General features: G+C 32.2%; 2 protein-coding genes across 2 annotated transcripts; one reads left to right on the top strand and one right to left on the bottom strand.

Moving 5' to 3' along the window:
- Positions 1–308: 308 nt before the first annotated feature.
- LOC127132339 (signal peptidase complex subunit 3B) lies at positions 309–3,551 on the bottom strand. Its single transcript, XM_051061279.1, has 6 exons — positions 3,304–3,551; positions 3,169–3,216; positions 1,236–1,298; positions 1,039–1,092; positions 723–809; positions 309–639 (listed from the first exon to the last, which is right to left on the bottom strand). The coding sequence occupies exons 1-6, from the start codon at positions 3,427–3,429 to the stop codon at positions 511–513; spliced, it is 507 nt and encodes a 168-aa protein (XP_050917236.1). The 5' UTR covers positions 3,430–3,551; the 3' UTR covers positions 309–510.
- A 5,880-nt stretch (positions 3,552–9,431) lies between these two features.
- On the top strand, positions 9,432–12,607 carry LOC127128898 (uncharacterized). The gene is made up of 3 exons (XM_051058261.1): positions 9,432–9,564; positions 10,327–10,788; positions 10,881–12,607. The coding sequence occupies exons 1-3, from the start codon at positions 9,451–9,453 to the stop codon at positions 12,441–12,443; spliced, it is 2,139 nt and encodes a 712-aa protein (XP_050914218.1). The 5' UTR covers positions 9,432–9,450; the 3' UTR covers positions 12,444–12,607.
- The last annotated feature ends 826 nt before the right edge of the window (positions 12,608–13,433 follow it).

Below are 13,433 nucleotides of genomic sequence, written 5' to 3'. Positions count from 1 at the left end.
AACTCAGTCCAACATGATAGAACTATGCATGTGGAAATTGACTGACAGTTCATTAAATAAAAAGTTGATCATGAGATTATAAATTTTGATCATGTCCTATCATGCGAGCAAACTGCAGATATCTTAACCAAGACTCTTCCAAGGAATACTTATGAAAATATCAAATCCAATATGGGTATGAATGACATTTACCACTCAGATTGCGGGGGGTGTTGAAGATTAGCATATATATTATTTGATGATAATCGTGTTGTCAGTCCAACTTAGTTGATAGCGGACATTCAATGGATTTGTTATGGTATGATGTGTTTAAAGGAAAAGAGTAATAAGCTTTAAAATACCACAAGAAATTCCTGATACTTTCAAGAGCTATATCTCAAAAAAAGAAAAGTATTCAAAAGCTATTTTCCCCCTACCGAAAGCACAGTTTTCTGATCCTGGTTCTTTGAAAGAACGTTTAATATCCAAAGGCTAAAGTTACCGAAAAAACATTAACATGACAAGAATGCATCATCGTCTGTATTCTCTGGGCAATTGGTAACCTGGCATTACTATTTTATCTGCCAACATTTTTCCAGTTTTTGGCATTACATGCCAGTGCAGAGTCAAGTTAAATTCTTTACCGCGCAAATTGGTTCCCTGGAACAAAAGATGGCAAAATTAAAGCATAAAGAAGTCGGAAGCAATTCATATTAGACAAACTTCCTTGAAAAGTTATAGACCTGGTCAATGAAACGGTATTTATTTGATGTGTGAATCAAAAACTTGGCATGCTCTTTAGACGGAATGATACCATCCCACAGGGATATCTGTAAAATTGCATCTCAAGAGAGTGAGCAACATATATATTCGAAGATGACAGAAATGCTGTATAACATGCAATGACACCACAGCTATCTGAGTGACATTGAATCATGAATAGTGCAAAGAAACTCAGAAGCTGCTATCTCAACAATGGAAGTTCAAGATCCATCAATGACCTACAAATTGAGTGTTCGCATATCAAATGGAGTTGCAAACAAACTAACCAAATCATACCTGATTCAAGGAATTCTTTGGCGTGTCATATTCAGCTGCTAAAAAGACAAAAACCTGAAAGCATAGAAAAGATGCAAAACCAAAATCAGTTTCCACTCTTTCTCATCCAGTCCTGATATTCAACTTTTTTATAAGAGTTTATACTTTCCGGAAAGAAGACAACATTTAAATGAAAAATGTAATTTGAAATCAATAACCTGTTTTGTGTTCCATGTGAACAGAGACTGTAAATCTGCTGAAATATTCAGTGTTACACTGATCTGCAAGAATAATAATGCTTTCGGTTCAGATTGAAAAATGAATAAGATGACAATTGAATGTAAGAGAAAGGGATCCAAACAATGTGGTATATGACAATGACTCAGTATGACATTCAGATCACAATATCGTAAGGCAGTTTGGGATTTGGAGCTTGTGCTGAAAAATATATGTAAAATACAAGTAATTAAAAATGAATTGAGGCCTAAAAAATATTATGTGGACTAAAACCGCATGATCTTTCCAATTATTTCAAGCTTTGATCTTGACTATTTCATGTACACACAACACAAGTACCCTTGTCTGTTGTATGTAAAAACATGGACATTCCAACAAGTATTTGAAGCAATTATATTAAAAGCCCGCCAATTTGGAAGTGATTTGATGAAAATAAATTAAGAGATTGGGGGTGAGCCATATCTTGTCATTTGAAAGAGTTAAAGTTGGCTAGGGAGGTATATAGACCATCAAAGTTCTATTATACTCTTACTAGGCTCTGTTTGGGAGTTTATGAGAGAAGGAAAAGGAAGGAGTAACGGGAAGAAAGGATAGCCGTCTAGCTTGAATGTGGAAATTTATTTTTCTTCACAATACAAAAACCCCGTAACATGTAGGAACTAAAAAAAGTATTGGAGGGGGATTTTGAAAGGTTTAGAAACATTCTTCAAATTCTTTCCATGTTATTATAATACTCTCAATTAAAACTATATTAATCATAAGCATTCAATCATCATTATCTCCAAAAACATTCTCTCAAATAATGTGAAAGATTTGTCTCTAATTCTACCTTCTTCCCTCCAAACTCCCAAACAAAGCCACAATGTAAAAGTAACAAAAATCAGATGAATAAAAAGGAAACTTAGCACTAAATACAACACATCAAGAAATCAAAAAGAGCTATGGAGTGAGAGTCTTCAACAGGTGGTATGCTACTTCACATATAAGGCAAGGGATAGAGAATGAGGTATGGGATTTGAGAGAACTCTTTGCTTCACTCTCTGACGATCTAATTTCTCATATTCTTTTTGGTTCACGTCACACCCTTCCTTAAGCACCGGTGAGAGTGGTTTCCTTTCATATGCCTGAATGAAATATAAGCAAAAAATAATAATATATGAAAAATTGATGAATTTAATTTAAAATTAAGATCAGATACATCAACTTTTCAGGTACTTTTTTTGCTTAAATTTCATTCCCAGAGTGACTCTTTCTAGCCTGAATCAAATCATTGAGGATTGGAACTTCAATGTATTAAGGAGTAGGACTTGGCAAGCGATGAGAGACAGAATAAGGTGCGATCGGCACTATGGGTTCGAGGAGAATATTGCATTGGTGCATCAAGAATGACCGGGCACCATGTAAGAAACAACTTCCTATATTTAAACTGTAATTACAATTATTTATTAACGCTGGGTGAAGTGGCTATCGCTATTTGTTGGCGCATCAAAAATTGTCGAGCTGAAAGTGGTTATGCCTCATGAGGCGGAGGATGCACCACCACAGTCATTGTAGATATCCATGAAAAACTAGAGAATTTTTTCATGGTTTATGGTATAAAAGAGAAGATATGTAATGACAACAAAAATTCTAAAATTATCTTCTAGTCTTTACTATTTCACTGTCATAAACTGTGTTCCTCGGATATACCGGAACAGGAGAACTCTTAGTTCCTATCACCATCATAACTAGTTCTTCCTAAAAAAAACAACTCAGATCTTTCCTATATCTAAAGGAAAGCCCATCAGCAACAACTATATAGTAGAAAGTTATCACAAACCTAATTGCAGAATAAAATGCATATAAAAAAAACTAACCACAATTGAAAAATCTAAATAAGTCCAACCTTAAAGCGAGAAAACAAACAGGAATTACCTCATCATTGCCTTTTGGTTGTTTCTTAAACCAATTAATATTCAACACCTACACGCACAAAAACACTGGTTAACAAAAAACGGTTGAAAAAATTGAAAGAGTTGTTGAATGACAGATCTGTGAAAGAGAAGATACCTGGACTTGTGCAGAAGGAGACGGGGAATTCAGAGAGTCAGATAGAGAAGAAATCGCGCACATAAAGGCGAGAATCGTAAGCGAAAATGTTAGCAAAGCATTGGCTCTGTAACCGAATGAATGCATTCTTGTTTATGGGGTTTCGTTTCTTCTTCAATTCAATTGCGCTCTTTGTGTTTGATAAAAATCCAGAGAGAGAAAATACACTATTAAACCAGTTTGATTTCACTTAAGTTAATTTTGAAAGCAAGAAAATTTAAATACTTTTATAATTATATTTTATCCAAAAATGCTTAGAGAAAAATTAATGAATCAAATTACTTTTGACGGTTTAAGATTATACTACCTCCGTTTTTTATTATAAGTAATTTTGAAAAAAAAAATTGTATCACAATATAAATGGTTTTATAATACCAATGAATGCTAATGTTATTTTTTCTATTATACCATTAAATATTTATTATTCTCTCACCTTTCAATTATATCAATTTATTTTTTCAATACCATTGATGAAAGACAATTTTATAAAACTCTTTATAATTTCTCTTTTTTATACCACAATTATTATATTTCTTAATACGTGTGAAAAGTCAAAAACGACTTATAATAAAAAACGGAGGGAGTATATCTATTTAAAAATTTCATGAATTTTAATCATACTTTGACTCAACTTTTTTATTTGTAGACGAATTAATATTAAAAACAACCAAATTATATATTGAGAGGATATATGTCGATTTATAGAACCCATATATTGCAAGTGTTATTATTTGTTATCTTTCAAAAATAATAGTATTGTTATGTGTTTTTTGCAATGTTCACAGTGAGTTTAAATATAAGAGGCTGAGTAAATTATGTTGGTCAATAATAAAAAAATTGGTTTATATTTAAATTAATTTTATTATATAAACATAGATTAAAAAATAGAATAGATGAAATAAGGAATGAGAAAGAAATGAATAGAAAGAAATACAATGTAAAAAAATTAAATTGAAGAAAAATAAATAGATAAGGAAAAGAGAACATGTACCTAATATTTATAAATGTTTGGGTTAACTATTTGACATTCTTTTATACTAAATTTTTTATTTGGAGAGTTCAATTAATGATATGAGTTTTTCATATGCTAGGTCCATAAACTTTCTTACAACCAAACGAAGATTTTAACTAGTTAATCTCACGAATCAAACAAGAGATTTTAACATATTAATCTCCAAACCAATCAAGAGATTTTAACAGGCTAATGTCTAAATCAAACAAGAGATTTTAAGAGACTAATCTCCAAACCAAACATGAGATTTTCACAAGCTAGTCTTCAAATCAAAAAGAGATTCTAACAAGTTAATCTTCAAATCAAACAAGTTTTTCATCGATTGAGCTCAAGAACCAAACATAAATTTTAACTAACTAATCTCAAGAACCAAACATAAATTTTAACTAACTAATCTCAAGAACCAAACAACAATTTCCTTCAAAGATATACAAAATGAGCACGTCACTGGTAAACAAAAATCTCATAGATATTTTCCCCTTTCATTACTAAAGCAACTTCAGTGAGGAAATGAAAAGTGAAGAAGAAGAGAGTACAAAGTGAGAAAGAATGGTTTCAAATTTGAATTATGACGTGTAATGAAATGAGGAGCAGTTCTCTGTTTATAGAAAAGGAATTTTCTCAAAAAGGAAATGTTTCATGGTCTTTTTAATATTCTAATTGATTAACTTTAGTTGTTTATTGATTAGACAAGTCAAACATGAAGATTTTTTTTAATTATATCATCATTAATCAATTAAAGGCTTCCATGATTGATTTGGAGGCATTACAAATGAGTTAATCGATTAACCTTAATATGTTAATCGATTAACAAGTGTAAAAGTCTTCTAATTGATTAAATAAGCTAGTAACCAATTAAGAATGTGTATAAAAAATTGAGGTATTTTTTTATCAAATAAGAGAGACTTCAAAATAAATTTATGTGTCTGTGTGTGCACATGTGCGCTCGCGCGTGTGTGTGAGCTTCCTCTCTTTCACAACTTTGAAGTTTCAAGTTGCCTTATTTGTTTCACATTTTTCAATATAACAATTGGAAGTTAACTCTTCTAATTAATGAGGCTTGAGATAACTTCTTCAATCATACGTCGTCATTAGAGATTCATTGAAGACTTCACTAAACATTGTTTGACTTTAGGTGTTGTCATCATAAAAACCATTATGAACATTTGATTGTTCACTATAAGAAAAAAAACATTTTAGCCTCCACCAATTATGGTAAGGTGTTACGATTATGCTATTGACTAGAGCTATAGCAAACTATGCTACAACTTCTCCTTTGAATGTTTCGGTAAGGTGTTTATCTTATAGGTCATAGTTTCCTAATCTTTTTCCCGATTTCTTTTTCCCTCTTCTCTTTGTTGGTACTTTCTGTTTGAATGTGCCAAAAGGCTTCACATTCATGACATTGAATTCCATTTCCTTTGTTTTGTTTATCTCATTTTTTACCTTTGTGTTGAGTATTGAAGCCTTTGGCATTGGGAGGTAGATAGTCTTTGATATTTGGTTGTAACATTATTCATTTATCTCTTGCCATGTCTTCTCATGACCTTCACAAATATTTTTGTAAGAATGGCAATAGATTCAGTTAGGTTTTCATCAGTATTTTCTTCTACCTGTTCTTCATCATCTTCAACATTAGTTTTGAATGCCACAATTTTGTTCCTTTTCTCTGATTTGTCATTGATTGTCATTTCAAAGGTGAGCACTGAGTTGGTTAGCTCATCAACTTGGATAGTACTTACATCTTATGCTTCTTAAATGATTCTCACTTTCATATCAAATCTCTTGGGAATAGATTTGAGAATTTTCCTAGCCAACTTCTCATCTGATATTTTTCCACTAAGGGCAAATGAGATATTAGCAATGTCACAGAGACGGGCATTCAATTCAACAATGGTTTCATCCTCAAAATTTCAAATTTTCGAGTGAGGAGTTGAAGTCTTAAAATGTGAACCTTAGAGGTGCATTCATATCTAGTTTGGAGATTTTTCTAAGCTTCCTTGGTGTTGGAACAAATGTTAATGATCCTTAATATATTCTTGTCAACTCCATTGTAAATGACATTGAGTGCACGAGAGTTACCATGCACTTCTTCATCATCTTCTTCTTACCAATCAGTCTCAGGCTTAAAAAATTATGTGTCATCTTCAGTTGTAACCTTTTGAGGTGTCCATCCTTTTATAAATTATTTCCATATTTTACCATCCATGGACTTGAGGAAGACAAACATGTGAGTTTTTCAATAATCATAGTTTGTGCCATCAAGAATAGGTGGTCGATTTACAGATCCTCCTTCTTTAGCATTGTCCATTTTGAAAAGAATATATATAACCCCTAGAGCCCACCCAACCAAAATAGGATGCCTGTTGTGATGTCAATTAATTTTTTTATATGAATAACAAGATGTCAGACACAATATTCGAACAATGTGTATGACATGTATAATGCACAATTGAAAAGATAAAGGTATGATATAAACAACAGAGGAATTTATAACCTAGGTCCGTGCAAAACCACCTACGTCTAGAGGGTATAAACCCAATGAAAGAAAATTCACTCTTAATAATCAGAAGTACAAATTAGTCTGATTTGAAATCTTCTAATTCAATGTCTCTTTTCCTAACACTACCTGTGAACTTTGATCCAAGACTCCTCCTAAATCTGAGACCCCTCTCACTTTCACTCAAATACTCTACAATTGTTTGGATAAGTACAATAGTATATGAATGATAGAATGAAACTACAACTTAAATACTCTATTCTCCTAACTTAAAATTAAGATGCAAGAGTAAAGTATTAGAAAAACAAATACAAGACTCAAAACAAATTAACACACCAAACTTAGTAATGCAAGAACTAAGTCTTCACAAAGGAGAATGCCTTCTTAAATAGCAACATAGGTAACTTTAAATCCCATTAGCGTTTAGGTCTTGAACGCGATTGAACTTTCCAAAATCCCAAGAAACCAACCTCCAATAATGTTGATTGTAAAACTTTGATTAATTGAATCTTGATCAAATCAGAATTCCTCAAATTTAATCTTGCTAAAAGAGATTCAGAATAAAATTTTCTTAATCCAAAACATACATAAAAGCATATATATAAAAGGAAACAAATATTTAAAAATGCAAGAATTACTACAATTAGCTTGCGCACGAATCAATTCAGAGCGAGACAGGATGAATGACATTATGCTTAACATGTTGCTTTCTTACTAAAGTGTCTTGATCACCTAGAGACAGAATGTCTCACATCTTGGAAAAACATATTGCTTCACATGTTGACTATAAAATATTGTCAATAATATATAATAACAAAAATAAACCTAACAATAGAAGAACCAGTTCATGTTACCTTTGATGAATCTAACCCAAAGTCTATAGAAGTAGAATTTGTTGATTGGGCATGTATCTTGAAGAAAACGTCTCTTGAAGACAAAGAAAAAAATCAAGATAAAGATTCAAATGGAGAACATCAAGATCTTCCCAAAATTGACGAATGTCAAAGACCATCCAATCCAAAATGTCATTAGGGGTATTTCTAAAGGAGTTACAACTCGACACTTCCTTAGAAAGGTATGTATCTTTATGGCTTTTCTTTTCCAATTGAGTTAAAGGAAGTTGATAAAGTTATCATTGATGAACATTGGTCTCTTGCTATGCAAGAAGAGTTAAATAAATTTGAAAAAAATAATGATAGGGAGTTTATTCCCAAAACTTATGTTAATCAAGTGATTGGAATCTGATAGGTCTTGCACAACAAGCTTGATGAGGATGTTTTTTTTTTTGAGAAATAAAGCAAGACTTGTTGCAAAAGTATATAATCAACACAAATGCATAGATTTCAATGAAACATGTGCCTTATAGCTCATGCATCATGAATTTTAAACTCTTTCAAATGGATACAAATATTATGTTTTTGAAGAATTAAGTCCAATATGAAGTTTTTGTTGATCAACCTTCTGGCTTTATAAATCCTTATTTTCCAAATCATATCTTCAAGTTGAAAAAGGCTTTATACAGTCTGAAATAAGTCGCTAGAGCTTGGTATGATCGTTTTAGCAAACTTCTACGTTAAAAAATTCAAATGGAGAAGGTTGATAAAATTGTTTTCATCAAGAAGTATGAACATGATATTTTATTAGTCCAAATTTATGTTGATGACATTATTTTCAGTTCTACTAACGAATCCTTGTGTAGGGATTTTTCTGATACGAGGAAGAATGAATTTGAGATGTTATTGACGTGGGAGCTTCAGTACTTCCTAGACATATAAATCATTCAATTAAAATAAAGCACATTTATAAATCAAACCTATTATCGCAAAGAGCTACTTAAAATATGCAACATGGATAAAGCAAGTCAATCTCAACTCCAATGAGTATTTTTTGTAGCTTGGACAAAGACGAGGTAGGTAAACCAGTTGAAGAAATCAAATATCGAGGTATGATTGACTCTTTTTTTTATCTTACAACATTTGTCCTAATATCATGTTGGTTGTATGTATTTGCGCCTGTATTCAAACAAATCTCAAATAATCACATCTCACTACAATAAAATGCATTAAGATATATCTCACCAGCATACCTCTAATGGGTTTATGGTACCCCAAAGGAACATATTATGTCTTAGTTGAGTACTCTTACTTTGATTTCTGGTAAATATAGTCAATATCATTTTTAATCTCTCTAAAAATTTTCTTCAAAAAATAGTTCTTCAAATACTTTTCATTCACATTTTTGACCCCTGACGTCAAATACCACTAATGGAGTATGACATGACCTTCAGAATATCAAGAAACCAGGATTTGTCAAACCATCGGCTTACAATCTAAGTATGAGTAATCATGTCAAGAGTATGATACCATCAAGGACATAAGTCAAGCAAGTCTCAATTTCAAAGAAAAAAAAGTGATAGATTTATGATGCTGAGAATGAGATCGATGTCAAAGACTAATAATATGGATGAAAAATATTTAAAAAACTATTTTTATTAAAAAAAAATTGTAAGGACTAATAATGATAGATTAAAAACATATTTAACCCTTGAGGAAAAACTGTTGAGAAAAATCAGCACCGAGAGTTTTGGTCTTTTTGAATGAATAGAATAGAACTCAAGTCGCGTGTTATAAAAGTAAGAAAAATTACACTAACCTCACTATTTCACTTCATTCTGTTGCTTCTATCGTTTCGTTCTTCACCTCTTTCACAGGTTCCTTCTCTTTCTTTCCCTTTCTCCTTTAATGTTTACACTATCTTCTTGCATTATCAATCATCACTCGTTTATTTCTTTTTCTATTATCATGTATATACTTGTTCTTCCTTTCAAAACCTCAAAGATTAACAAACAAATACTATTCTTCAACCAACGTTCTTCTGTTAATGTTATGCTATGTATGTGATAATAACATAGATAATCACAAACAAACATTTATTTTTATTGATTGCTTGTAAATTGTGTGTGATCAATCCTAATCTTCCTGTTCTTCGTCCATCAATGTGCTTTTTCTTATTCATTCTCAACATGCAAATGAGGGCTTTTCACTCTCATCATCTATCTACGGTTCATTCTCTTGTTATTTTCTACGTTTTCCCTAAATCATTCTTGAAATGTATTTATTTATATTCAGCCTGTCCCAAATATAGTCACAGTGGTGAAGTCAGGGTTTTCATGTTCTAGCTCGTATTCGCAATTTTGTACTCTAAGCTTCTTCTATTTTAGGTTCCTTAGGGATAATTGAATGAATATTGGATAGTAATAGTTATGAAATCTCAATTCTTTCAATAACTAGTACTATATGATGCTTTCAAAAACCAGTCGCCGGTTAAACATCAATAGCTTGTGATTAACTCATGTTTGATATATGCTCCTTGATGATTTTATGCCTCATCTACATGTCCTATATGACATTTCTTATTAACCCTTAATCTGAGTTTATACTTATCTGCCTTACTTTCCTATTTTTCTTGACAGATGGTGTCCTTAGACGAGAAAGAAGGCCCCAGTCCTAAAATAGGTCCTGACCACCAGGCGGAGATTCTTTCATATTCAGACCAGCTTTCACTTCAAATGGATTCTGATTATCCAGAAGAAGATGAGTATGATGAATTACACTCTCCTTCAATTTGTTTGCCCATCTCAGTCACGTGGAGTGATGCTGATGCAGAATGTTTGGTACTCGGTTTGTTTATTTTTGGGAAGAATTTTACTCTGATTAAAAAATTGTTAGAGAACAAAGGGATGGGAGAAATACTCTCATTTTACTATGGAAAGTTTTACAAGTCGGATGGATATCAAAGATGGTCGGAGTGCAGGAAGTTAAAAGGGAGAAAGTGTATGATAGCAAAGAAACTTTCTACCAAAATGAGGCAACATGATCTATTGTCTCGCTTGAATCCTCATGTCACTAAAAAATCACAACATACTTTGTCTAAGGTATTCAACTCTGCAATCTTATCTCTATGTTTTTTAAAAAAAAATTATATATATCATTAGTTTCAGTCCTCACTTTGCTTATTTATACTCAGGCTTCTAACTCATATGTGGAAGGCAAAAGTTCTCTAGAAAAATACATATCTACAATGAAGTCTATAGTTGGGCTTGGCGTTTTTGCAGAAGCGATAGGTATTGGTAAGGAGAATGGAGTCCTTACTCGGCTTGATTTGGAACCTAGGAAAAACAGTTGTGAGGAGTTTTTAGCACCAGCTTGCAAAGCTTTGTCTTCTCTTGGACCGGGTGATATAATACAATCTTTGGCAGGAGGATGTTGGCTGAGCAAAACCAGAAGTAATGAACTATTCTGGGAAGCTGTTTGGCCCCGCTTACTGGCAAGAGGTTGGCACTCTGAGCAACCAAAGAATCAAGATTATCTAGTTTTTCTTATTCCCGGCGTTGAGAAGTTTTCTTGGAGAAAACATTTGAAAGGGCAACATTACTTTGATTCTGTTAGGGATGTATTGAGCAAAGTAGTAGCTGAACCTAATATTATTGTGCTCAAAGAAGAAGAAGTTGAAGAAGGAGGACCAAACGAAGATGATTTCTCTGACGATCATCGTCAATGTTACCTCAAGCCTCGATCTTCTATAAGTTTGGTGCATTGCGGAAAGCCGTTGAAATACGTTCCGTCTAATACAGTGCATAGAGATGAGGTAGATGTTGATGGTAAAAGATATAAAGGGAACACATATAGTAGGAGAGTAAACCATAGCAAGGATATGTCTAAAAGCATTACACAGAGGTCAACAAAGTTATTAGTTACTGATACCAATGGACTTCCTAAAAGAAAACTATTGAAGGTGAAACAAATGAGATATCTGCCTGTTGAATTGAAAGATGCTTCTAAAATGACTACCGATCTTCTAAGCGAAAGTAATGGTGGTTCTTCACCAAGGATGGTGGAATCCAAGATTCTGATATATGGCAGAAAGAAAACTGATAGTTGCATTGGTGTATCTAACAGTGGAGTCTTTGTTGAAAAAGAAATACATGATAATCCTGAGAATGATGTGAACAAGATGGTCGAAAGCCAGAAAAATCAACACACCTGCGTGTTTGATGATAGTCAAGTGAAGAGGATCATAAAGCATCATGAGTTCAATTGGAGAGTAAGATCAGGTGATTCTAATCATGCTGCTGTTCCTACTAAAAGGAGGAGATTGACTGCTTGTGCCAAGGCAGAGAATAGCCGCGTCATTCAGAATTTTTCAGGAGGTTTGGGATCTGATAAATTAAGATTCTCTTGTATTTCTAGCATTCTAGATGCCAACCAAAATGTTTGTGATCCAATTTGCCACCAGCAGAATGGAAGTTCAAGCGCCTCATCAGAAGACAGAAGTAGCATACATTGCGATTATGGTTCTTTGGAACAACAGGCTGATATAAATCCAAGGAGACAGAGCAGCAGAAACAGCAAAATGACAGTTAAAGCAATGGAATGTATAACATATAAATTCTGGCAAAACAAGAATGACATCCAGACACACACACATATATTCAATCCTTGCCGCAAGGCTCGCACAAGAGGCAAAACAAGGCCGCGTCGTAACAGCATTGTTTTTCAACAAATAATAGGAGATGGAAGTGTTAGCTGAATATCTGCATACTTGGTTAAGTTAAAGAGTAGAGTTGAATAGTGATTATTTTTTAAGCTACTACCAGCACTTCTGTCATCGCAAAAATGGTTTTGAATGTAGTGATGCTTCTCCTTGCCTGACTTGCAAATTGTATTCTAAGGCATACTGTCATGTTTTATTTATTTTATTACTCATTGTCACTAAATTGTCATGATTGTCAATATATATATTACTTACATCTAGTAGTGTCATGATCTTTATTTATTTCTCACAATTTCATTTTCGTTTAATTTCAACACCAATGAGATGAATAATGTAGGAATGAGTGAATTGGATATGTTTAACTCTATATCATATAGCATCTATTATATTGGTTAAATTTGAAGCAATAGATTATATAACAACATATCTTGCCATACAATTTTATATTTGCCACATCATTTAAAATGTGACAAGTCATTCTTTGTATCACTCTTATCTAACAACAAATTTTGAGATTGAATCTAACAACAAATTTAAACAATTGTACACTAAATTTAATAACTTCAACTTATTATTATCTACTCCACAAGAATTATTTTTAATTAATCACAACTATTACCTCATAATTTTTTCACTATCTAATATCTAAAAAAATAATAACAATACTATTTTGTTAAATTTAAAGATTAGCACAAAAGTAAATCAATAACTCCACTAAAAAATAAAATAAAATAAAATAACTGATGGCTAACAAAAAAAATTCTAATAAAAAATATTTAAAACTCTTAACAAAATTTAATAATGATACTAATATATATTTTAAATTGAAAACTATAAATATTATTAATTAATACTTTAAAAAAAAACATAAAGTATCCCTAATTATATGGATATATCTCTAATGATAAACATAAAATAATATATTTGTTGAAAATGTATCAAGTGTGAGTAGTGTGAGACTTTGGCATTTATGAGTGAGAGAACCCACTCACCTATCACCTTAAGGTTTTGGGTGAATATGTGGTG

Source organism: Lathyrus oleraceus, chromosome 3 (genome assembly GCF_024323335.1).
Source record: "Lathyrus oleraceus cultivar Zhongwan6 chromosome 3, CAAS_Psat_ZW6_1.0, whole genome shotgun sequence".
In the NCBI taxonomy this organism is placed as follows: Eukaryota; Viridiplantae; Streptophyta; class Magnoliopsida; order Fabales; family Fabaceae; genus Lathyrus; species Lathyrus oleraceus.
This window is presented reverse-complemented; position numbering and strand designations above follow the sequence as displayed.